Source organism: Tenebrio molitor, chromosome 6 (genome assembly GCF_963966145.1).
Source record: "Tenebrio molitor chromosome 6, icTenMoli1.1, whole genome shotgun sequence".
NCBI classification, from domain to species: domain Eukaryota; kingdom Metazoa; phylum Arthropoda; class Insecta; order Coleoptera; family Tenebrionidae; genus Tenebrio; species Tenebrio molitor.
Window position 1 is genome coordinate 9,492,813 of NC_091051.1, and position 27,263 is coordinate 9,520,075.

The window sequence follows — 27,263 nt, forward strand, 5'->3', positions numbered from 1 at the left end:
TTACTGTAGACACTTCCAAACTCATTCAAACTCAATATGTTTGGAAGTGTCAACAGTAACCTGCTGTCCCAGTTATTTTTGACCGCAATAGTATGTTTTCATTGAACAACATCCAAAAAATATTTCAACTGTTCTTAAATGCAAACTGGGTTCAAACTCACATTGAACAACAAACTGTACTTTACTCTTGTTCAAAATTCTAGTTATTAAAAAAAAACAAATTTATGCTGAATTAAGTTTTATTAAGGCGCCATTACAGAAACATTAACGTCTTCCGGGTACTGAAGCGGAAGCAACTTGGACAGCATCGTCACTCAGTTTAGCAAAGAAGTCACCCAGAATTTTGTAAACCTGGGAATGATCACCACTTCCGGAAACAGACTTCAGATTTGGCTGCATATACCAACCAAAGGCGGAAGTCAGGATGACTGCGAAGATGAGCAAAAGAGCTGCGGCTTTCATCTTTGGGCTAAAATTGTACTGTATATGAATAATAAAAAATCATAGTATCAAACATTTTACCTTTGTAGATGTAGTTCTGGTGAACAATTAACAGAAACTAATGATTGTAGCTAAGTCTACGATCCTTTATATACCTATGATATGTAAAGCTAATTTTCCAATTATCCCTTCGGGGGGATAAAATTAATTTTATCAATGACTAGACAAAATACACATTTTGTATGAACAAAACAATGATTTACAAATTTTGATTAATTTACTTCTAATATAGATACATAATATTTAATGAATTCATTATTTCCCCTATCCTAAAATAATGCACTTTCAGTTTATTTAACTAATATTTTGTTTAGTCATGTCATATTTATTCATCTTTTAATCAGCAGCTTTTAATCAGCATGACAGTGAAATAATTTTGGAAACTACTAAATCTTACTAAAGTTAACATTGGTGTAACACTAATTTTCATATTTTCTTAATTATCACGTGTGATTGATATTTGCAAGTGTGTTTCTACAAATTTCGGTAAAAACATTAATTGTGATGCTACTGTTTAAGAAGAAAATTATGCTCCATTTTTTCCTAAATATTATTTTGACGAAGAAATAAACCGTAAGGAAAGCGAACGCGAATCTTTTTTGTCTCATTGTCAGAAAAAAAGTGTAAATAATACTGCAGTTGCCAATAGTATAGCATAGAGTGAAGAAAAAAAAAAAAAGAAACGTTACGTTTGTGATGGTCGTGGAAGTTCTTTTCTTTGAAACATTATGTGTGTCTGGTTAAAAAACTTATTGATTTCTCTTGTTTCATATAGATACATATTTTCTTAAGTGTGTGCTAAAACTGGTCAAATAAAACTTACTTTGCAACAATTATTACATTTATTGCATTTGACACAATATTTAAATTAACAACGGTACAATATAAAATAAATTTAACAAAACAACTTCATATATCTAACTTTTTAGTATTATAATTTATATAATTCGAAATTATTTTGATATAACAAGTTACTAACAAGGCCTTATTTCTGAAATTAAAATTGTACGTATATACGTGTAAAATAACTTTAAACATGTATTACATATCTACAAAATTTCTTTTCTCTATACAAAATACTTCTTTAATACATTGGAATAAATAATTTTAAAAAATGTATCATTTGGCAATAAAAAGAAATTACGTTCATTAAATGCCTAATTTACCGAATACGAAAAATGCTTTATTTTGCCCTACGGGCTTTCAGATTCCTGATTACAAAACTTAAAAAATAACAATTTATTGTTCTCCCTCACTCCTCTCGTTCTCTATTCTTTCTCTCTTCTTGCTTATTCTTTCATCCATCTCCCTGCCGTCTTCGCTCCCTATTAATCCCCATTCCCTTCTCTTTCTCTCTCTCATTTCGCCGCATGTGTTTGATCTTCTCACTATCCTCGCGTCACTTCTTGCACCTTCTCTCTCTCTTCTCCTTCCTTCCCATTCCTGTTCTCTCTCTCCTCGTCCCCACCTCTGCAACCCGCTATCATTTTCCTCTCTCACACATACTCTTTCTCCTCCCTATTGTACTTCGATTCTCTTATTCTCTCTCTTCTCTCTTACTTTTCTGTGTCTTTGTCCCCCTACCTTTTTATTCACCTTCTCCTTGTACATTTTCTCGCCGAGGCGTCTTCTTATTCTCTCCTTCTTTTAGCAAATTTTCTTCAGTTTCTCCTGTCTCTTATCCCATCTAAACCAGTCCCCGTTTATCTGTATTTTCCTGTATCCTATTTTCACCCTTTTTCCTCTATCTCTCTCCTCTCTGGCCAACTCTCTTAACTTCTTTTGTGTTTCCCTTTCTTCTTTTGTCAAATCGTCATCTATATACATCCTCTCACCTTTTTTTTCCTTTAACTTACTCTTACTTAGCATTATGTTCTTCTTCTGCTCCCAACTTTCTTTTTTTTTGCCAGCATCATCTTATCTTTATTTATTTTAAATGCTTCCTTTACATTCACTTTCACTCCTATCTCCCTTTCTAACCATTCTTCCACCCCCTTCTCTATATTTCCACTTATTGCTCCTATTCCAGTTATTATAACATTATTCTTCCTCTCCTTCTTTTCTCTTTGTTCCATCATTTCCTCTATCATTTCCATCCTTTTCATCCAATCTGCCTTCTCCAACTGCTCTTTTTCGTCTCTTCCTCTCCTCTCCTCTCTCACTGTCGCTAATTCTTTCCTTAGCTCCCCATTCTCCTCTCTCACTGCCGCTAATTCCTTTCTTAGTGTTTTGATCTCCTCTCTCATCTCTCTTATCATGGTAGTTTTCATTTCCTTATCCATTTCCTTGCTTTGATTTTCTGCTTCGCTTCTATTTGGTGATCTTCTCGTTCTGGAACTATTTCTGAGTGGGTTCTTGCCTTCTTTCGACGTTCTACCCTCTTCTCTTTCTCTCTTGCTGCTTTCTTTCCTTACTTCTGACGATTTCAGCATGTCCTCTCTTTCTTGCCCTCCCTCTTTCTCTCTCGCTGCCGCTAATTCCTTTCTTCGTGCTCTGCTCTCCTCTACTATTCCCGCCATATCCTCTTCTATCTCTCTGAGCACTGTTTTTATTTTCTTCTCTATTTCTTTGGTTTGATTTCTTTCTTCGCCTCTACTTGGGGATCTTTCGGTTCTGGAACTCTTTCTGAATGGGTTCAGGCCTTCTTCCGACATCCTACCCTCTTCTCTTTCTCTCTTGCTGCTTTCTTTCCTTGCTTTTGGCGATTTCGGCATGCCCTCTCTTTCTTGCCCGCTGTCTTCTGCTTATCACCTCTCACTCACTCGTCGTTGTTTACGTTTGTTATCTCTGCACTTTTTCCACGTCTGCTCGCTATCGCTGCCAAACCAGGAATCTTCTGGTCAAATAAAACTTACTTTGCAACAATTATTACATTTATTGCATTTGACACAATATTTAAATTAACAACGGTACAATATAAAATAAATTTAACAAAACAACTTCATATATCTAACTTTTTAGTATTATAATTTATATAATTCGAAATTATTTTGATATAACAAGTTACTAACAAGGCCTTATTTCTGAAATTAAAATTGTACGTATATACGTGTAAAATAACTTTAAACATGTATTACATATCTACAAAATTTCTTTTCTCTATACAAAATACTTCTTTAATACATTGGAATAAATAATTTTAAAAAATGTATCATTTGGCAATAAAAAGAAATTACGTTCATTAAATGCCTAATTTACCGAATAATGCCTGTACATAAACTGTTAGACATAAAGGGACCCTGACATTAAACAGTGACAGTAAGCGGAAATGTACCGCCATATTATTTCAAACACAAAGGCTAAACCCATTTATTTCACAGCAAATTATCTACAGCTTACACGATATGTATTCCACATATGTATAAACATTTAACTTAATCACATCACTCGTTTGAGATGAGTGTGATATAAATTCGAAGAAGATTGGTTCCACTAGGCTCCGGCGCAGACGACTTTCGAAAGTAAAACCTGCAACTTCAATTTCAAACCAAGAATCAGTTTTAGACTCAAACTTTACGGAATGTTTGATTATGCAAATTAACAAACAAGTAAAATCCACATTATTTCTCACAAGAATAGATGAGATACGTTTACATCTTCGTTGTTTTCCTATTTTCTAGTCCAAACGCAATTAAAAAAAATTGCACCTCCTGTTTTTTGATTTAATGGACTGAAACTGATCCCAGAGTGTTGATCTTTTTTTTTGATATTCATAAATCTTTAATTTTAGTTTTGGACAAGCTGTATTCCACCACATTCTTGCTTTTGATCTAAAATGCTAGTTATTAAAAAGAAGAATGATTTTAGTGTTTACATATTTCAATTGTCTTCGTTTTCTAATTATAACAAAATATTGGTTAAGTAGAATGTGGTGTATGAACCAAAATTAAAGTTGAAAACAGCTAAATGATGACGACGTATGTTTAGGTAATACCTGTTCACGTTGAATTGAACATTAGTGGTGCAAATCGCACACATTTGGCATTAACTTTCATATGAGTTGTCATAGTAACAGGTCAGTCATTTGCACCACAGCTGTTCTTCCCAACGTGAACAGGTTATGTTACTTAATAGTCAATTTTGATTGTGACACCGATTTGAGTGTAACCTAGTAGTCTAGCACCTATATCAATACTTGTCGACTTTGATTGAGTCATTTGTAAAAAAAATCAAAAATTTCTAAAAAAGAGTTTCTTGTGCCCTAAGTTCTTCAATATTAATAGAAGAAGACGTTGATGACTTTCGAGCACTATCAGTCAGTGATACTTCAGGTTGATCAAGGTTCTCGACAATCGTCGATGAAGACTTAAATGACCTAACGCTAATTTTTGGCGAAACACAAGAAGGTCCCTCATTAACAGGTGTGGATACCAACGATTCACAGAAACTAGTTTTCTTCCTCCTCCTGTTATAGCAAGCTCCCGCATCACTTAAATCGCTATCGGTTGAGAACTGTTCGACCTCGTCGTCGGTACTATCTCTATCTTCTTGGAAAACGGAATCACTTGTGTAAGAAGCCACGTCCAAGTCTGTATAATCAGCACCTAGAGAACTATTACAACTACTTATAGACGCTAAAGGTGCAAGACGTGGTATCAAATTTGGCGGATCTGTAACATGATCGTACAAAGCTCGGTCGCTGCCGCACGGTGATCCTCCCGGAGTCGGTTGGATCACTTTTATGTCGATCGGATAATAAAAATCGTAGATCTCAAGAAGAGGGGATGATTGGCGTCGGCGGTTTTTCGATTTGTGACCTGGCAACACTGGAAGGCCGATGGCTATGGCTGAGTCGCGGCGCTCCAAGTAAGAACTTCCTGACGACGAACAGGTTATGTTGCTCGGTCTTCGTGGGACGTCCAGATGTCTGAAAATTTATTAATCAAATCAATTTTAGGAAGGATCGTCAGTACATAAAAATGTATTAAGCTTAATAAGATAAGTCGTGTAACTCAAGTACTTTATAGTAAAAAAAAAAAAAAATTAGAGACGTATTTACAAGAAGAATTCCACAGTTTCAGAGGCCAGTACGTGACGAATATCAAAAACTTTAATTACAAAATACCTGAGAAAATTCCGCTACAAAAGTCATCAGAACGGGTGGACGAAAAATACATGTTCAAAAGGACTTAAAGGAAGGAAAGCTGGTAGTACTGGATGACGGACACTAGAATTCCGGAGAAACCCCCCCTGCCAAGTTGTCAATAAAGCAGAAAATCTGTTTTGTAAATTTTTGTGAAACTGTATGTTGTGCGGTCCGTGTACTTACGTCAGTTGATTAAGCAATAACAAAGATTTAAAAAACAAACTGAAAAAGCTACGCCAAAGCTGCTTATTATTGTCATATCGTAAGTCATCTCCTAGTTGATAAATCCTTCAGATTCATAACCTCATTTTCATCATGCATGTACAATGGCGGACAAAAAATTTCGTCCACAACTGTCATTCCATTCAACGCATGCTGTAAAGCAGCCTTTAGGAACGAATAACCTCACTTGACATGTTGACGTATGTCAATCAAATTGTGTCTATGTTCTTATGGGTGACAGTAGTAAATTTCAAATTGTAATTTGCAATTTTTGTGAAATGACAAGGAAAGAGGGGACGAAATTTTTTGGCCGGAATAGTAGGTATTGGGAGATTTAAAATGATTGTGGATAAATAAGGCAACTATGTACGAAAATGTATGTAGCAACTATGTTGGTAGGATAGAGTTGACATTTGTTTGACAGTTCATAGTTGTGCAATTTTGAAAATTGTCAAATCAATGTGAAAAAAAATCAAATGCACGCTTATGAAATGTCATACAAATATCAACTCCACCCCACCCACATAGTTGCCACATACATTTTCGTACATAGTTGCCATACTTATCATTTTAAATCACTCAATATTTGTTGTGATAAATGATAAATTGGAGTTTTTCGTTCATTTTATGTTATTTATCTAACCCTTCCAACACTTTATGAAATTCATTAATTGTCATCCACTTCCACTCTTTCATAAATACTCCTCTTCTTTCCGGTTTTATATTTTTGTTGAGCTTACATAAAATAGACGACGTACAAAATACAGGGTTATTCAAGAGAGGTGTACTTCTGAATTTTTTTGCCGCAACCAACAATACCGATAGCACTAACTGCTAAATCAAATATAATATTTCTTTTAAATTACAAATCAAAGTAAGTTGGATAGATTTGTTAGAAATGTCAGATTGGCAGATAACCTATATTTAGTCAAAATTCAACAAATCAATTAACAAATTAAGTTAATGGAAAACGTGTTCCAAGTGTCTTTCCACACTCTCCATAAATGAGGATCATGTCAGTCTTTTCGTCGTTATTGTAAAATAGTTATTTTTATATTAAGTGCGCGAAGAGAGTGTTTTTTGTGCATGAAAAGGTCTTTTACGCCGAGACGAAGGTCGAGGCAGTACAAGCCTTTGAATGCACAAAAACATCTTCGCGCACGAAATATAAACAATATTTTTTCTATAATTGATTCAAAAAATTGAAATCAAAAATTCAAATTTTTGAAGGAACTCTGAAGTTTCAATGTAGTGACCATGTTGCTAGGTAACTAATAAAAAACAGTGCGTGAAATGAAAAACAGAAATAGTCGTATGCGTGAAATTGCATTTCACACACTGTTTTGTATGGTTTCTATGGTTTCGATCTTACCAGCAATGCAAAAAAAAAATACACGTCAGAAAATGACCCACTTCAGGCACAGATAACTATGCGTGATTTCAATTTTTTGAATCAATTATAGAAATAGTAATTAACGTTATAAGTCCGGGAACTCATAGTTTACAGTATGAGTGAGACGTTTAAGGACGAGGCGACGAAGGAGCCGAGTCTTGAAACTCGAAACGAATACTGTAAAAAGAGTTCACGGACGAATGTCGTTATGTATTTTATTTCATCCTGCCTCAAATTTCGTTTGAAAGAAACATTGAAATTAATTTCAAAATAATTTAACAAATGCTCCAAATCTAGTCACATTTTTGGAACATGATTAGCAACGGCTGTTTGGCAATTGTTTATTTTGTTGAAATAATTTGGTGCGTCAAAATGACTTCTAAAGCAAATCCTCCAGAAATTGTAAGAAAATCTGCAGAAGCCTGTGCTGAATTAATACCTAGCAAGAGTAGCAAGTCTGGTGAAAGGTATCAAAAACAATGCAGCCATTTTTGTAAATGGAAATCAGAAAATAATGTGAAGAAAATTACCTACGGAAGAGGTTATGCTGGCTGGCCTATTTTTTAGATTTGGTTTAAATGGTTGTATTATTTTATTTGTGAACTAACGTTTTTAGTCTGAGAAAGTAAGTGCATCATCTTCTTTGTGGCCGAAATAGTTAAATTGTTAATTTGTATTTAGATCTAGTTTTGAATAAAACATTTCTTAAACCTGAATAATTGTTATTGCGATTTGTACGATTGTTACTTTTGTGTTTCCAATAGCAACACTTAACCGGCGTCCGGCCGTTTTTTGCGTTTTCCCGGATTCAAACTGATGACGTAAAGTATTGAAATTTGACACAGGATGAAATAAAATATATTTTTCGAATTGACAAAGATTTTTTGCTTTAATGTCAAAGATACAAAACTTAGAGCCATCGTGGATTGAGTTATAATTATTTTCAAAATTTGAAATCAAGGAATTGTTGCAATGTGTATAATGGGTTGAGGCAAAAAGAAATTCAGAAGTACCCCTCTCGTGAATAACCCTGTATGATGATATTCAACATTGATTTATTTCTTTAATGGAGGACTTTTTAGGTGTGGATGATTTTTAATAAATAATGTCGTGATTCTAATAAGTGATCTTTAAAAGGACAAATTTACATTTCTGAGGAATTCCTTCAAAATAAGCTCCTCTTATTTAAGTTATTAGGAGTCATTATTTGTTTAGATAAAGTGATAAAAGCAGAAAGTTTGAGCAAGAAACTTGGCTTCTTTTGTTTTAATATTCTATCAGAAAATTGGTCTTTTCTTTGAAATCATCTAACCTGAATACGAGCTCTTCTATTTATTTATTTTTTTTTAAATATTAGAACAAGAGCGTGAAATAGAGTTTTAGTACTTTCCAAACTGCTGAAAATAAAGTTCAGTTACGTTTCTTATTTAATAAATTAATAACTGATAAATGGGTAGTTTCTGAGGCAGGATTAAGTAAACATTCCAATTTATTTTTTGGATTAAAGTTGGCGTTGAAATTTGAAACATTAATGTGTAATTTCGGAAGTTAGATGAGGTGGTAGATTTTATGTTTTCAGAAATAGATATATTCTGGTGGTAAAATAAGTAAATTAGGAGTTAAATCTGTAAATTAAATTTATTATAAGAATTATTATAAACCGTTCTGAATCGTTGTTTATCATATTTCAATTAGTTTCAATTTCAGTTGTTACACAAATTCTTTAACACGTCCGTGGTGTACGTGGTAAAAACGGATTTTCAGTAAGAAAGCAAGGGTAACAGAAATGTTTACTGTTTTGCACGCAAATTTATAAAGTTTGCACGATGTTTGTGTTCTCCGGAAAAGGAGAATAAATAAACAAATTTCCTTTTCCGGCTGTAAAACTTTGCAAGTCAAATCATCTCCTAGACATTTTGGCTTTTAGTTGGTCTGTAAATCCTGAAAAAGAACTGTTGGGTAAAAGCATAAAAAGTAACCAATAAGTTTTCACAGTTCATATACACAAAAATACTTTGTTAAAAATTCGTTAAATCAATTCATTGAACTGATAGTGAAACGCTTTCACTTGAATAATTACACACCTATAAAATTTAATTCGTAATTACTACTATAAATTAAAAACTTTCACGCATTTGACAACACTTAATTAGAGGTACTTACGCGAGTACATAACTGCTGTCAGGTCTTTACATTTTCGAGTTGAGTTTTGTAGTTACTCTAAGCGTCTTGTTTCAGCTTGTTCCAACCAACAAAAACTCCCCGATTTAAACTAGCAGATTCATGTACTTCAACGGCGCCTGGTGTATTGATTAACATTCTTTGTAGTCTACTACTATTCATATTGTGATGTGAAACAAAAGAAAAGACACAATGAACAGAATTTACAAGAACAATGTAGGTACTTTTTAAAACTGTCAAAATTCTTGCCGTTAAAGCTTGAGTTTAAAAATCTCTCGTACCCACTGATCTAATTAGTAAGAGTTGATAAACACTCTTTGATAAGGTAAGAAAAGCGGAATTTTTCCGACCGATTTACTTTCTACTTGTTTTAGAAAGATACATTAAATTCGTACAAGTTCTGAGTTCAGTCAACACACAGCAACTTCCTAACCAAACACAAACTGTTGAATTAAACTTTACAGAAAATTATTTATACATGCACGTGATATTCCATTTTCTTTTTCGAACTAAATTTGAATTTAATCTGAAAATCGTTCGCTTTTGCAGCTGACTTGAGTATGCACTTAATCGTGTAGCAGATAGCAGTACTCCTACTTCGACCATTAAAAAACATTTAAGCACACAATGTTGAGTACTTATAATAAGTAGGCACTAAAATATGAAAAAAAAAATTATTTAAAAAAAAAATTGTTCTTTAAAAATAGTCTGTAGTAACGAAGAAATTAAAATGGTATTATTTATTGACATCTTGAGAATAGATAAAAAAATAGTAGAAATGCTTTAGCGTTTGAAAACTGTCCACATAGATTAACAAACATCCCCTTTTGCTCTTGCTAGAATTATCTAATTACTATTACTTAATTCTAGCAAGAGCAAAAGGGGATGTTTGTATTTCTATACGAGGACAAAGAAAGTTCAGCAATGACTTAAATTAAGAAGTACATGTTTTCAACTTTAACAGTGTTTACAGTTTTGTGTGAAGTAGTAGAAGTACCAGAAGTATTATGTAAAATATTGGTTAACACAAGTTTACTTTCATGAAATCAATAACATCTATTAATGAAACTTCCACGTATATTTCAATTAATTTGTGACAAGCTAACGACTGTTATTTGACATCAATTGAGAAAATAATCAAAGCGTGAATGAAACAACATGAAATAACGAGCTTTTAAGTTCAGAAATTACATATTAAGGTCACCTTTTCAGTTGCACCTAAAAACCCATTTTCAAATTCGACAAAACAAATACTAACCTGGATTTTAATTTATTTCCTGTATACTCTTCATTAAATATTATTTTCCGTTGACCGCTTGTTAATTTTAATATTAATGAATTATTGTGTCTAAAATATAGTGTATTAATGGACCTCATTAATACACTATTTTTCATTAATCAACGATTCTTGCGATTTTGACGTTTTGATGATATTTTGATGTATAAACAACCTCGAACGTGCATTGTTTGCACTTACCAACACTGCAGGAGGTAGTGCAGCAGGGTTTTCTATATTTTATAGCTCTATAACTGCACAATTACGAATTCACTTTTTCAAAAGCCGACCTTTTTGGTTATAATTCGCATGTTATATTTTTCAAAGGTAACTAGGTTTTCTTAGCAACCGTGATTTTTACGTGAAATTGAATGTAAATGGAGTTGACGTCTTCTGATATTCTTTGCGGAAAAGTGAATAGAAAGTGTTGAAAAATATTAAAATGGCCTACCCTGAGGACAAAAAAAGGATGAAGGTATTTTATAAGGTTCATCTTTATCGAAAAAGATGAAATTGGTTTTGATTTGGCTTCAATTTGAAATTTTGTCACAAAAAAAAAGTTTGCGGTCAACGAAAAAATTTTGTAATCAACTCATTTGTTAATGGGCGATTAATAATCTCAACTATTAAAGGCACTCACTCGCTACACTCGTTCGTGCTTTAAACAGTTTCGATTATTAATCGCCTTCATTAACAAACTAGTTTATTAAATAACTATTGTAACATTAATGAATTTTGTAACGTAACAGTTTAAATAGACAATAAGAATAAATGTATGCAGTTAATAAAACCCGAAATGAAAATTAAACAGTTCTGAGATGGATAGAAGCAAATTATTACTTTGTTTACTTTTAAGAACGGGGGTTTCACTCCCAGAAAAAGATTAATGAGTACCTGAAACTTTTACGCTTTTCTGAAATAAAAATAAACTGAATTAAATGAATTCGCAAACAGTATTATAAAGCTACTTCAATGCTGTGAAATACAACAAAGTAAAAGTATAGTGAAAAAGAATTCTAATTCTGTTTTATCCAAGATGAGTCTCTACCATGGATGTGATTTACATTATTTGAAATTTATAATACAAAAGATTATTAAATTATGAAGATTACAACATTTATAATATTCCAAATATAGAAACGTATCTTTCAATGTATTCTAAATTTATTTGATTTGTACATTACAAGTTTGTTAAGTGTACCTCAATGTTTTAGCTTAAGTTAATCCAGAATCCAAATTAATCAGTAATCCATGTGTGCAGTGTGGAATTTTCATAAAATAATTACAAATAATTCCGTGTGAATTATTTCACCACTTTAATCGCGTACACACAAGCCTCTACTTAAATTACTAAAATATTTTGATGTTGAATGTTTTTGCAGGATTAAGAGGCAAATAAACATTTAGAAACAAACATAAACTACAGTTTAATTAAAATTGTAAATTTATTTACAACAATAAAACGTACCTCAGTCAAATATTTAACTGACAGATTGCGAAACATTATTTATCGTAGAAACATAACGACTGTTCAAATAAATTTGTAGTTAAACAGGCTGTAGTTTTCTGTCTCTTTTCTAAACGCAGGTCATCATTTTAGCTGACATTTCATACCTTCATTTGTTGTGATAAATGATAAATTGAAGTATTCGGTTCAATTATTTTGCTAACTCTTCCTTTCTGAAATTCTTATTAATGGTCGTCCACTTCCACCCTCTCTACACTTCCCATTTGACAGCTGAGGAAGCTACGTCATACGTTAACGGAAACAAAGGCAAGCGTCAGGCTACTTGGCCACAATTTCTTTTGAACACACGTTACAATCTTTCATTCATACATAATTCATTGGTTGATTTTTTAAATCTTCTTTTTCATCCCTTTACTATCTGTCAAGTGTCAAGTACTAAAGGAATTCATCACTCAACGTTTTAATATCATAATAATAATAGGAATAAAATAGAGCAGAATGAATCTTGACATGTGTGTTTTGTGAACAGTAAAGAGATTTTAATACCAGAAGTAAAAAAGTGTTATTCTTTATAGCAAAATTTCTATTGTTTACATAGGTTTTTAAAGTGTAGATCATCATGGATTAACGAGACCACAAATATAAATACAAATGCTTTTGAAATAATGAATGATCATTTTGTTGGTTTAATAACTTTAATAACATTAAAATGCACAACATATTTATTGGATTAAATGAAATTGGATTGTAAAGCTCGTGAATTTTAAAACATTAACTAGACCTAGTTAAATTTATGAAATTGTTTAATAAACGAACACGTTTATTGCGGACTAAATAATATTAAATGAAACCAGACAACGGTTTGCTGCAAATACAATTATTTTGGAGTCTTTGAGGCCCCACTATTAAATTTGTTGTTTATTTATAACATACATATAAAGACTATGGACCTTTTCAAACCTTAGGATTCATTAAAAAATAAAAATTTTCATTTTTAATTAGACCCAAAAATTAATCAATGAGTTAAGACATACAATTAAAAAAACATGTGTTTAGTTTTTCGGGTGAGATCAACGTAATATTTTTTGATAAGAGTTGAGTTTAATAAAGCTTTATACAAGAGGGACGAGTCAAATAATTCGATAACTTTACTTGAAAGCATTAAAAAATGTATTCTTTGACTAAGATGTGGAAGATAAAAATAAGACGTGGTGTAAGTTTGAAATAATGAGATGACTCTGTGACCTACTCACCCGTTGTAGTAGACATCATCATACAAGGATCGATCCTCTTCAGGAGGTGAGTCCTCGTCGACAAAGCACGGCAGGCGTGAGTGGGTCCGCGTCGGGGGTTCCATTAAGCTGCTGTATCCTCCGATAGATGAAAACCTCGCCGTGGTTTTGATCCAACCCGGAGGCACGCTGGACGTATCCAAAGATCTTCTTCCTTTCCTCGAGTTGAGCTGTTGATAAGCCGTTGCTTCCAGCACAGCCACAAGCTGTCTATCCTCTTCTTCCACTTCTGCAACTGCTGCTGCTGTAAAATCTGGATCTTCCAAGGCTTTTTCAGTCTTCGATTTGGATTTATACAAAACGAGTATCACCATCAAACCAAAAAAACCACCCAAAGTAGCGGCGATACGAACTCCTGTCATAACATCATACGAATCGTAGAATGCCCTTTCCATGTTTCTTTTATCAATTTCTTTTTGATCGAGTGTTGTTGAGAGAGGAGGCAGTATTGTGGTATTCTGTCCATGCGAGCCATCTGGCTCCGCCGCCATCACGTACGTAGGGTCCCTGGAAATTAAATTTTTATTAATAAATATGTATGTATATTAGTTCCAAATTGAACAAAAAAATTGCGGTAATGTCACTACCTGAAAGCAAAAAAAAGAGCTTTTGATTATGTTTGTTTTTGTTGTTTAATCCAACGAAACGAATAAAATTTTTCAGACTTAATATCTAGTTGTTTGTAAATGTTGTTACTTTATTGTTCTCTGTAAAATTGTTATTGACTGTCTGAAATCATGAAGCTGAAAGTATGAATATTTGCATTCACCACGGAACATCTGTTATTTTAAACCTTTTTAGCCACCACGTTCATTCCTGCTAGGAAATTTGTAATTCAAATTACCAACACCGTTTATTTATGGTTATGAATTCACATTTTGTAAAAAATGTGTTTGCGTTTATGATTTCAAAAGATGAATGCATCGCTATAATCATCTGAATTTTACAACGTCAATGCATAACTCTTCACAATTATTGTATAAATAATTTAATATAAATGTTTCCTTAAAATCCCCTCCAGGTTTTAAAAACGTAACAACGTAAGGAAGAAGATTCATGTTGTATATTTTCTAGCGGAGAAAATTCCCTCTCGATCATAAATTTAACGTCATTAATCAAAGAACTAATAAAAAGTCAAACAAAATTATGATTTCTTTTATGTATTTAATCACAGGGGCACGGCATAAGAAGTGTTTTCCCTTTCTGCGCTTTTCAAACATTTTGCTTTTTTACATTAAATTCTCGTAAACGCTAAAACAGCTTTGACGGATAATCGATACAGTATATTAACAGCAATTTTTGAAGAACCCTTCAGATTTTATATTTAACGTTTTCTGAATAACTCAAACAGACAGTGAGGAACAACACTTCGGATTTCTCTTAACTGTCAGAAAAATCCTAAAAAGAGTTATCCTTTCCACTTTTTATATATTATTGAAGTCAAAAAATATTCTAAGTAATATACTTCACAACATGAATTTTACACCTGAATTAAAAATGATTAATAGTTGGTTTCATTTTAATATTTTAGATGAGGGGTAAGTATTCACATTAAGCTTGTTTTCTGCCAGTGTAGAGCACACATGCAGAATAATTAACAAAAGCGTAACGAGCCTAAGAGTAAACTGTTTAAAATTCATTTCATACTCCACTAAAGCTACAAATATACAAAACTGAGATCATGTTAACAATTTCATTAATAACCGAATTATTGATATTGATGAAAGCAACAGAGAAATAAATAATAAATCAACAACACACTATTTTTGGATTATAAATTTTTGTTTAAATTTGTACAACACTGTATAATGTTTTGCAACGTAACAAGTTCAATGCATCATTATTCATCCGTCAATCAGTAGATATCAATTTTCCAATAGCACACAGTGTTGACAGTCGTGTGCATTAGCTGGTGAACTCTTTGATATGTTGTCAACGTTCGATGATACAATAAACAACGATTTTAATTGAAATCTAGTGTTTGCACTGTTTGCAGACGTTTCAATTATAAAGTTAACAATATACCCATATGAGTACTTGACTTACTTTAAACTCTACCATTCAACTAATAAACACGTACCTATTAACTGATATAATAAATGTAATAGACTTTCTCAAGAGAGTTTAACCACACTCACGTTATAAAAAAATTAGAATTACACTACAAATAAACTGGAGGTTTTTTCTAAAGTAGAGCTTACTGTTTTTATCACAGAACGAAGCTTTATGAAGAATTTAATAAACTAATAGGTACTTCTAAAATTGTACTGTAAAATTGTTCATTCAGTTTGTTCCCTTTGAACTTCCTACTTGAGATTTGAAACTTTAGTTATATGACTAAGTTCTTTAAGAAGCAACAAGAAACTATCACTAAGTATGTAATGCAAAGTCCCTAGTAATTACCTAAGATGTAGTTTATAAGCTCATCAGCGTTATGACTTTCATATAGAGTATTAGAACTATGAACGCCTTAGCTCGAAATAATAAATTTTACATTACAGACATTAGGTGCAAAGATAACCTTACTTTGTTTCACATTCAAATATCTTTAATGTTTCAGTTTCATTGGCAGCAGTATAATTTACACGCACCACCTAGTGTGATGTACTAAAAGCTGTGCTTTAAATTATTAATGTTTTTGATTTAATATTCTGGTTGCAAATATAACACTTCTCATAACTCTCGTGCTTCAGTTAATATATTACTGACTCAAAAAAGAATGTGTCAATTTTCAGATTTAAATAAAATTGACATTGTAATAAAAACAGAAGTTATAATTTTTCTTCTTTTAGCTAGTATGTCGTTATGTCAAAAATAAAAATATCCGTATGTATGTTGAGACAAATTCACTGAAGGAATATAAACTAATATATCCCTTCAAGAGGCGAATAATTTAAGACCTGTAGCGGTCACGGTACGTCTTTGCAAAATTAATTTGTTTCAAAATGTATTCGTAGGTAGAACACAATCTATAACTAAGTAGAAGGTGCATATTAAGATACCTACTGCGAAATGTAACTAAAACAAAATTCTACTGACTGAATCAAAGCTATATCTGCATCAAATTGTGACAGATTTTCAAAGGAATTGTAAAAATTGTATTGTATCCTTAATCGCAAAAAACAATTCTTGTTTTAAAAAATTATTTTATTAAAAATGTATTCCATAAAAAAATACAAGAAAAGTACATTCTTAGAATAAATGAAAATTTTTTAATTATTAAAAATAAATATTCAGAGAATGTAAAATCAGTTATCTACGACTATAAACATGGTATTTGCAGTGCGGTGTAATTATTTGTTTCTAGATTTTCCTACGCTCAAACAACATCAAACAAACCCAATTAAACTGCTACCACTTGACCTCTGAGGTATAAATGCCCAAGCTGATGTTGCTCAAAGCTTAATTAACAAAAAGTATAAATTGTGTCATAACGACCACAAAAACACTATTTCCTTAAAAACCTTTACAGGAATTTATATTTTTTTACAAAATGCGTTAAAACATTACTAATCACTGAAAACGGATATTACTTCTATTAATGTCATCTTTAGGAACTTAGCTAGCAGTATTCAACAGTTTTTCTCTCTTTGATAACATTAAGAATCGCAATCTAGGTCTAGTTGTCTGACCTAAATATCGGGTGTCATTTAAATTTCTCCACAAACAACGCAAAAGTGAGGTTACATTTCAACAACTGATCCGTGATCTGGAATCTGTGGTGCGTTCACAATCGACTCTTCAATGCCTACTTTGAGAAGAAATTTAAATGAACACTCGATATATTGCACTTGATCGAATATTTTTCAAACTAAAATGATCTTTTCTTGTAGAATGTGTCGGTTAACCTTTGTTCAATAAAATTAAGTAGGTGTATCCTTTCAAAAGATTTTGTAAACATTCATAAGATGAAAAACTTTTCTTATAAACGCATTTTAATCATATTCCGTCAATATGTCGAGTGTATAAATAAAATACTCGGTATGCTATTAATATTAGTGTTATTATTTCAGCAGATTTCCTGCAATATATTTACGTCAGTTGGCAGCCTGCCTATCAGCATTAAACTAAGTCGACAAATAAATTTTAACAAAAGTTGCTCTGTAAAGTTATTAGTCTTAACCCAATGGTTACAGATATTGGGTGATTCAAAATGGTTATGGATAAGTATGGCAACTACGTACGAAAATGTATGTGGCAACTGTGTGGGTAGGGTAGAGTTGACATTTGTATGACATTTCATAAGCGTGCATTTGATTTTTTTTATTCCATTGCACGTTGACTTGACAATTTTCAAAATTACGCGACTATGACATGTCAAAGAAATGTCAACTCTATCCTATAGTCCAATTTTTACCCTTTTGAGGTGACGTCACGATTTCCTTCCTCGCTTGCTCTTTATTGAAACGACAGAAACAGAAAAAAAAACAAAAAAAAGGCACGTTTATTTATTGATGGTCACTTTGAGGTTATTTTATGCTTCTGTAAATTTGACAATTTTTAATTTCTTTCACTTATTACATTGATTACAAACATAATCTTTCGAAGCAATTGTCAACAAATTTGACACATTTATAGTTATTTATGATCAATTCAAATTTGTTTCTGATCCTAGCTCAAACATACGTACTAGATAATGACGTCACCTCAAAAGGGTAAAAATTGGACTATACCCACACATTTGCCACATACATTTTCTTACATAGTTGCCATACTTATCCACAATCATTTTGAATCACCCAATATGATCCATATTAATATCTTACTCTTTACAAAATACTTTGTATTACAGTTATTAAATAGCTATTTCTTGCTATTTAATAAGTAAGATAAAACATTTTCCTCAACAAATGATAAAAGATTAAAACCTTAAATGTTGCAAAAAAGGTTAACAAACCTTTAGCGAAAGGGAAATAAATCATTTGGATTTCTTATTTTGTTTTTATTGATACCAGTTCTAATTACAATTAAAATTTCTTTGATTATTTAAAATGTTTTGAATTTTGTGTTTCTAAACTTGAATTTTTTTCAAGTATTTTGTTATCTAAAATTCGTGTATCCGAAAATATGTGAACACTTAAGATAATTAGTCGTATATGACTTAATTATGATTTAATTAATTTAATATTATTAAGTAACTCCTACGGGGTCATTATAAATGATTGTCTCATAGCAGTAGGCGTTGGTGATCTAGTTGAATGTGCCGCAAGCTTTATAACATGAGTAAGACTAGCATCGCCGATAGGTAGCACTGCTGGCGGTTGTGTAAATTTGTCTACTAGTTGTCTAACGTTGCGAAGCTAGTGGCACATCCCAAATTTGTGTGGGTTTTCAATGCCAACTGCGATGGGACAATCATTTATAATGACCCTGTATAAGAAAAGAATGAATTGTAAACATTACAAAGTAGGTATGAATAAATTCAAATTAACTGTAAAAAAATTAATTAAATGTAATATTCTAAATATAATGCAGGTACTTTCGTATTAATTGTGATATGTTCAAATTTCATTTCCTTTCCAATTTATCAAGCAATCAATATCAAACCCAGAACTCATTAATTATCATCAAGAAACGCAGGAGGCAGAAAATTATTTTCTTCGGCCATCATTCACTTTCCTTTTAACTCAAATAGTTCTCCATATTTGCCCCGAAGAAATTTTTCACTGTTTGAGTTTGGATTTTATGTTCGCATAAATTATTCCAACCCTTGTGTCCGTAATAATGTTGAATTATGAACTGGGGCAATTTTTTCTCAGGTAAAGTATTGACATAAATCAAGAACATAACTTATGAATTTCCGACTCCCGAGTGAACCCTGGGACCAAAACCATTGTAAAACCGACGTGAAAGAAACTCCGTAGTTCGGGTAAGTTCCCACAGGCATCGTTTTGCCAATACCTTTCCTAAATTATTCTCTCCATATCTTTTTCATCCCTCTCTCTCTCTCTTTCTCTCTTTTCTAAATGGGTAATAATTTTAAATATCGCCTTTATAGTAGGAATTAAATCTTTATGCGCTCTGTCATTATCTCAAATTTAATTTTAATTGTTGGAAAAATCGGGTCCTCGGACTTACTTTCTCATTAAACTTTCCCTTGTGCTAGAGGGTTTTAAACTTGTTAAAATGTACCATTAAATTAATTTTCATTTTACCGCAGTCATTTGATGCTTGGTTAAATTAAATCTGAATTTATTAAAACAATGGCTGAATAGGAAGAAGATGAAAAGTTTAATTTCATAAACCACCTCTGTACTACATTTTTGATAATATTTTTCACCAAATGCTTATAAAACGATTAAACCGAAAAAATCACATATGTACTTCAATTCACTTCACCAAAAATCAATAATAATTAATAAATGTCTCTTCATTTTTGCTGTACCTACGTTTCGTACGTCCTTTCTTGTCTGCTTCTAGTAGTAAATTTACTTCAGTAAGAAACGACAACCTAAAACCGCTACAGACGTTTTGAAATTTTAATTTTAATTTTTTTCCAGTGTGCTTATATTATGTTTCAATTAAACAACGAACGTTGCAGTCACGCAAAAATGTAGCTTAATTAAAAATCGTGCATTGGCTGAAATTTTTATTTTGTTTATCTACACAAAAGCCAGACATGCTTCAAATTTAATTTGATAATTTTATAATCAACGATGCCAAACAAAATTATAAATCAACACAACTTTAAAATATACTCTTTTAGTAAAAACTGTAATCCTGTTGTATTTTAATTTTTCATATCATATCAAATATAACACTTACATAATCTTTACTGGAAGAGAAAAGAATGAGTTCTAACTTTTCTTAAATTGTTTAAATACATTCAGCATAAGTAAATAAAGTTATAATTAGTTATTATATTATATAACACATTAAAACTATCAATGTGGTTTGTGATATTTACGGAAACGTTGTTAAAATGGTGGATGCGCCGGGCTAACCTTCAACCAATAAATTTTTAATTATTGTGTTATTGAATAATATTAGATAAAATATCAATTATGTATTCTTTCCTACTAAGTTTAAAAGTAATATATAAATTTTCTAACAGGTGGAACAACTTGATCCTCTTTCTGGAAAATTATGTTGAAAAAATTACGGTCGTCTTTATATAATCCACCTATAAACGTCCAATTTTATGAGATCCATATATCACAAAAATTTGCTCCGTTTCTGACAGCGAAAACATTTGGAAGCTTTAAGATAATGACCTCAATATTTTTATCTGCATGTTTTACAATGTGGCCACATGATGCGTACACCGAACCTTGTTAATTGTTTCTACATAATTAATAGTCCTCCACGCATAAAAGCTCGAATTTACATGAGCGGTGAAACTGTGATGCAATTTTTTGCTAACCTCAAATTAAACTTTAAAATCAATTCAGCTTTCACTCATTATTTCTTAACGAAAACTGAAGGTTCTTGGTGAATATTAGTTAAATAGATGTAAAAAAGTGTTGGTTAATACAGGGTATTTCACGAGTGATAATACTGATAAGTGATAATGAGCCCGACGGAATTGAAAATGCAACCCACAACACATTTCCAAAGTTAATGTGGACATTGGTTTTTTGATTTAAAAAACATAAAACATGGTCTATATCTGCATAAACGGCAGAAGCATTTTCGTCACATTCGCCATAAATCAGGATCATGTTTCTTTTCTCATCGTTCCAATACATTTTAATCGTCGTATTTTAACTTTTTCGTAAATGTCAGTTGTGACAAATAAAATTATTGGAAGCAAAGCCATTATGGATTTATAATTTCATTTTAAAACAATACGATATTTAAAATAGCCACATTAACTTTGGAAATGTACTGTGGGTTGCATTTTCAATTCCGTCGGGCTCATTATCAGTTATCTTTTGAAATACCCTGTGTAGTTTATAAATAAATTTCTCAATATGTTATTGAAAAATTATTATGGAACTAACGGTCTAATAAAATAATGTTAACTTTTTTCACTTACGGAATATTATGGTTATGCCATTATCACGATTTTTGTAAATGTAATATTCTGTGTTTTTTTACTGTGATATTAATCAAAAACGTTTTAGTGCTTTGACGTGGAGGAGTATTTTTTAACATTAAAAAATATCTACGACTGAAAACATTTTATAGTATAATAAAACAGCTTGAGAGTAAAATCGATGTTTTAATGCCAGTCGATACTTCACAGATCGATGTGATTTTATTCATAAAAGCATCTATCATTACGTGCAGTGACTTAGCAAAAATAAACAGTAAAAATAGAATGAACCTGAAATTCCTAAAAATAAATGTTGGACTTTTAAACAAATCCAGTGTAAACTATAAAATGAATTTGTTTTTACAAGGTTGCCCATAAAATGTTATTATTAGATTAGCCACCTATAATAATTCCCTCAAAACTGCATTTTCTGTAAGTAATGAACAATTGGGACTGAGACACGTGTCACTGGCAATAAATGACGATGGATATAATCGGACATTAATTCGAATTGATGTGCTATTGGATAGCAAACAGACACTCATAAACAGCAAACCCCACGATGAATAATTAAATGATTATGGTGGACAAGCCTGGTCGATCGGTCTCATAAATCTAGATGGTCCCAGTAAAAGCAGAATTTTATTATTAATAAAACACCAGCAATAAGACTGAGCTGTGATGTCTGTTTGAAAGATAATTCTAAATATCGCAGTTTCTTTTTAATAAAAGCAAATAAAATCGATCGTTAAAAAAAATCTACATTAGAATGCGTCAGTAGGAGATCTCGAGTTGTCATGGTAACGACGTTTGAAGCGTCATGATGTGGAACATGATGAAATCGGCGCCGTGGTTACCGTCAAGGCTAGAACGTAACACAAAGCTATTAATTGTGAGCTTTACATCGGGATTGAAAGGTTTAAGAGCGCATTGTGCGAAATTTGATCTACTAAATTATTTCATAACTTCACATCATAATTCATGTTAAAATTTGGATAACAAATGGTTGCGCATAGTTCTGATAGTCTAAACAAAAATAAACTTCGTAACGAATTTATTTCCAATACAGGATGTGACGCTTTTTAATGAGCGAAATTTTGGCACATAAAATGGGTATGTACTTGAAAACAAAAGGAGAATCGATTGTGTAAATATACATGGCTTGGAAAACATTGTTCATTTTTATCTGATACCACAACATACACACAAAGAAAAAACCATTAAATGGTCTCTGTAAACCCCACGATACACTTACACTTACACAGTGTATCGTGTGTAAACCCAAATGTATTAATCATCTTAATGGTCATTCTAACAATAATGCTTTTAGCTTACGCGTTCTTAAGCTAAAGCAAAACAGAAGGAATTCGGAATAAATTTCTTCGGCGGGTGCTTTTGAGAGGTATCGTAATTTTTCTTGAAGTATTGCTGAATCAATCAATAATAATTTAAGAAAATAGAATTTTGGTTGTAGTAATAAAATAATCAAGGCAGTAATCGTAATAGTATCTTCCTGTAAAATTACCAAACTTTGCTAACAAATAATCGTAATTTTGAAATCGATGATAATGTTGTTTTTACTTTGTCCTCTTGTTGATCTAAAATCACTGCGGAAACTTTTTTTGTTATTCAACTTTATTCGCTTCTGGAAGACGATAACATAAGACGAAAATCCTCGAAAACTCAATCACCTCATTGCTCTTCAGTGCTATGCAAGATAATATAAGAGGCTCATAAAAAAAAACTTTGTAACGAAGAATAACAAAATACCATGGAAACAATTGTTATTAAGTTGAAATATTATGTTAAACTAGTACTTAAGATATGTTTAAATTAACATTTTTCTATCAAGAAATGATTTTTTTTTTAATACAAATAGAATATTTTACTAATTTGTCTAGTCCCTTTGACTGGTCTCTTCCACATTTTATTAGAAAACTTTACCAATATAATTTTAAAGTAATATAAACAACATTGTTAAAGATTTTTACAATGTTGTAAAATGCTCTGCCGAAAATATAAAATTTAGGTGTGCACACTAACTGTAGATACGGAAGTTCATGTGTAGCGTTGCTAACGTATCGATGATGGCAATGTATAAATATTTTTCTATCGGTTCCTGTATTCTGGTAAGAGAAAAAGCTATGTTAGTTTTACACAGAGACTGTTAGAAAAGTCGTAATGACATATTAATCAAAATGAAACGTGCGAGATTCTTAATTTTCTTTATCTTACACGTGGTTTTCGAGCTACCTTGGACCTTTGTTTTCGGTGACAGAAGTCAAATTTTAATCACAAGTGAGATAAAGTACTCACTAGTGAGTAAATTTGACAGCTGCCATTTAACTTGACATAAAGTTGACTAAATTTGACAGATGTCATTTACTTGAATGAAACTTCATTTCTTAGATTTTTTGCAATAGTTGCACCTGTAAGATAAAACGTCAAAATTCTCACTCTTGTATAATGATGCATTTCTATCACTTATAATATAATCTATTATTTTTTATTTAAAAATGTACTTATACAAGGTATTTCACGAGTGATAATGAGCCCGGCGGAATTGAAAATACAACCCACAAAACATTTCCAAAGTTAACGTGATTATTTCAAATATCGCATTGTTTTAAAATGAAACTATGAATCCAAATCCCTGATAGCTTAGCTTCCAATAATTTTATTTGTCACAACTGACATTTACGGAAACGTCAAAATACGACGATTAAAATGAACCTAAATTCGAACGATGAGAAAACAGACATGATCCTGATTTATGGCGAATGTAATAAAAATGCTTCTGCCGTTGCGCGTTTATGCAGCCAATACAGATTTTCCCAAAAACTCTTCGTTTCATTTAACCAAGCGAATGACGTTTATGTTTTATGTTTTTAAAATCAAAAACAAATAAGTATTCACGTTAACTTTGGAAATGTATTGTGGGTTGCATTTTCAATTCCGTCGGGCTCATTATCACTCGTGAAATACTCTGTATAGATTTATGTATTAATGTACGATCAATAGACTTTCTCAATAAGTACAAATTATTTTTACCCTGTTCTCTGATTAACGTCAAATTGTAAAATCTTGAAGCTATGTTATATTTACAATGACAGTATTTATTTTGTATAGTAGTAGTAGTAGTAGTAAACACCTTGAAAATCTTTTTACTCTTATTTTTTTTAAACCAATTTGTTTACCTATCAATGGGATCAATTAAAACAAAAAACTTGTGGAAGGAAAAACAGGAACAAAAAACCGCAATTAACGTAACCACTCCATGATCATTTTTCTTATTTTTTTTCTACTCCCATTTAATAATAAATTCATTACATATGCCAGCATAACTAATGCTATTCATTACCCACTTCGGTGAGTAACGACTCGTTACTCCACAGTTATGTTATGAGTTATGACCAATCGCAAAAACGAATGTTCATCTTGGGAAACGTTTCATATTGTACCATGGCTGTTACTCAATCGGATAATTTGTTCTCGTGGGTAATACACATTATTATACGCTACTTTAATAGCATAAATCTATACCTTGACGAATAAGTAGACGAAGTTATAAGAAATTTTGGGAACGTTACATCAAAGACTGCTTTGTAAGTATTGTTGAAGTAGTTTAATCGATACTTGTCAAAAGCAGATGAAGATTATCGAGAGTTAAACTAATACATAGTTGTAGAGTCTCACACCTATTTAGCAAGGAATCATTTTGAAAGCAATGCAACATAATTCAAATTCTTTTCTTAACAACCGAATCCTGAAGTTAGTGTTACACTACGTGTTTTGCGTTTGCATTCTTTGAAAAGTACACAAAAAAAAAAGAAGTTTGCGATTGCAACACCATACTAATAATAATAATCATTGCCATCAATATTTTTATTGATTTATTACTAAAAACATCAGAAACGTAATGTTCTAACGTCACATGAGCACCTACAGAAGCCAATTTCGTGAAAACTCTTGATTAACCTCAGTTGTTTCCTGAGTTTTCTTCATTTGAATGAATATTCTTAGCCCACTGGCAATAAAATAATTTTGGGTTCGATTAATTTGTTCTTCCGGTGTGGAAAAACATATTAAACTGCGTTAGTTAGTATTAAATATAAATTTATCGAGTCTAGTCAAGCTATCTTTACAGGAAATTAATTAATTTGTTGTTAGAGCTCAACCAAAAAAAAACGCCCACATTTTGGTCAGCATTTACCAAAATAAAGATAAATAAAACTATTTACAACTTCCTTTGGTAATTTAAAGTCACCATAATTTAAACGTATCTGTTTTACTTTTAATTGGGTACGTATGCTACTGGCATCATTCCAAAATCTTAATTTAAAAGGTGGAATATTGTAGCAACCATAGAAAAATTTTTAAATATGAGTCAACCTATAAAATCTTTTAACATTAAACAGACGACTGTTGACAAGTGTTGAGAAAATAATTATTTGTTTTTGGAAGCATAACATACACATCTGGATCCGTAAATAGTGTCCGACGGCAGACTACAATTTGAGAGCTTTAGTTCAGGATTTCGAAACATATACTCTGAATGAGTTGAAACCAAATGGAGCTTAAATTTGTTGCAAAATGTGTTAACGTTCAGTTGAAATCTTGTTTTTAAGCGTTTGTTAACATGACAGTTAAACTTAACAAAAGTCCAATGAAATTAAACTGGTTACTCAGTTCTGCCTCAACATCATTAAAATATTAGTTTTTCTGTTTAATTCATCTATCCAGTTTGATTATATTATTTTTATCTATTGCAGACAATCGATAAAATGCGATAATGGATAAATAGTAGGGATCTCAAACCGAAGTGGCTATCTATATTAATTTGATGAATAGGTCGACGAGCTTCGAGACGAAGTGAGACGAAAGCTCTAAAAGGCTCAATCGAGTCGTAACCAACAGCAACAAACTACTTACCTATCATATTAAAAACATGAAAAACAACATAAACGAAACTTTCGGATGCGTTCATATCACAAGCTCCATAAAAAATTCGAAAACACCAACTTTCAAAAAGTCAATCTGTCTCTACCCGGACGTGAATTATAACAGAGCACCGAATATACTTCACAAACGTCGAAAAATTCACCGTTCTTGAACACATTTCTATCAAACTGGCAAGTGCTATTTTTAGTATTTGTAAATGAAAGCTTGGGCGAGACGTAAATCACTAAAATAATTTTCTCACCGTCGGACTCAGTAAACATCACATTTTTGAAATTCCTAATATTATATTATTTAAAAAAATAATAAATTTCTTAATCGTTAACAATTACATTGTGCGAAATTTCGTTTGTTACGGTTTGTTTGGTTTTTGTCGGTTCACGTCGTTAATTCGGATGGTACACTTATTTTTATTGTCCAATTGTTGCTTTTTAGAAAGATTTTTCAAAAGCATGTTCATTTATTTCGACATGACAGTCACTACTGAGAGGCAGAGGCGTCACGGCGCAGGCGTCTGTAATCGAACGACGGCAAATATTAAACGCACCTACATTCTACAACTGTGATAAAGCAACAAGCTTCTACCGACTAGGATTACTCGGTCCTCCCATCCTGCCAAGGCAAAACTGGAATGAACCACATTTCGTAAACAATTCTCGAGGATATCTGCATGCCAACCACCAAAGGAATCCACACCCGAACTAAACTGGAATGTCCTATTTTCCCAAGCCCCGTGCATTAAACCTATTCTTCAATGTACATGTTAATAGACAAGGTAAAATAATCTAGACGCTTTTCATGTTTTGATTGCGATTTTTGCTTGTACTAAGCAGATAAAAATTCATAAATATTGAAATAATCAAAACCCAAAAATATAACATATTTAGAGGTGCAAGACTGGTGGCAG

The 27,263-nt window shown here is 31.9% G+C and overlaps 2 protein-coding genes and 1 long non-coding RNA gene across 4 annotated transcripts; all 3 read right to left on the reverse strand.

Annotated features, from left to right (window-relative positions):
• Window positions 1–221: 221 nt before the first annotated feature.
• Window positions 222–620, reverse strand: LOC138133558 (uncharacterized). Its single transcript, XR_011160410.1, has 2 exons — window positions 523–620; window positions 222–469 (listed from the first exon to the last, which is right to left on the reverse strand). It is a non-coding gene; the product is annotated as an uncharacterized lncRNA (long non-coding RNA).
• Window positions 621–2,369: 1,749 nt separating this feature from the next.
• On the reverse strand, window positions 2,370–3,215 carry LOC138133138 (uncharacterized). The gene has a single exon (XM_069050943.1). It carries the CDS (start codon window positions 3,213–3,215, stop codon window positions 2,370–2,372), a length of 846 nt encoding a protein of 281 aa, XP_068907044.1.
• Window positions 3,216–3,356: 141 nt separating this feature from the next.
• Window positions 3,357–27,016, reverse strand: LOC138132970 (uncharacterized). Of its 2 annotated transcripts, none has more exons than XM_069050726.1 (3): window positions 26,904–27,016; window positions 13,381–13,926; window positions 3,357–5,368 (listed from the first exon to the last, which is right to left on the reverse strand). In XM_069050726.1, exons 2-3 carry the CDS (start codon window positions 13,908–13,910, stop codon window positions 4,681–4,683), a joined length of 1,218 nt encoding a protein of 405 aa, XP_068906827.1. In that variant the 5' UTR covers window positions 13,911–13,926; window positions 26,904–27,016; the 3' UTR covers window positions 3,357–4,680. The 2 variants fall into 2 exon arrangements, with proteins under 2 accessions (XP_068906827.1, XP_068906826.1); XM_069050725.1 differs by lacking the exon at window positions 26,904–27,016 and adding an exon at window positions 26,330–26,897.
• Window positions 27,017–27,263: the final 247 nt, after the last annotated feature.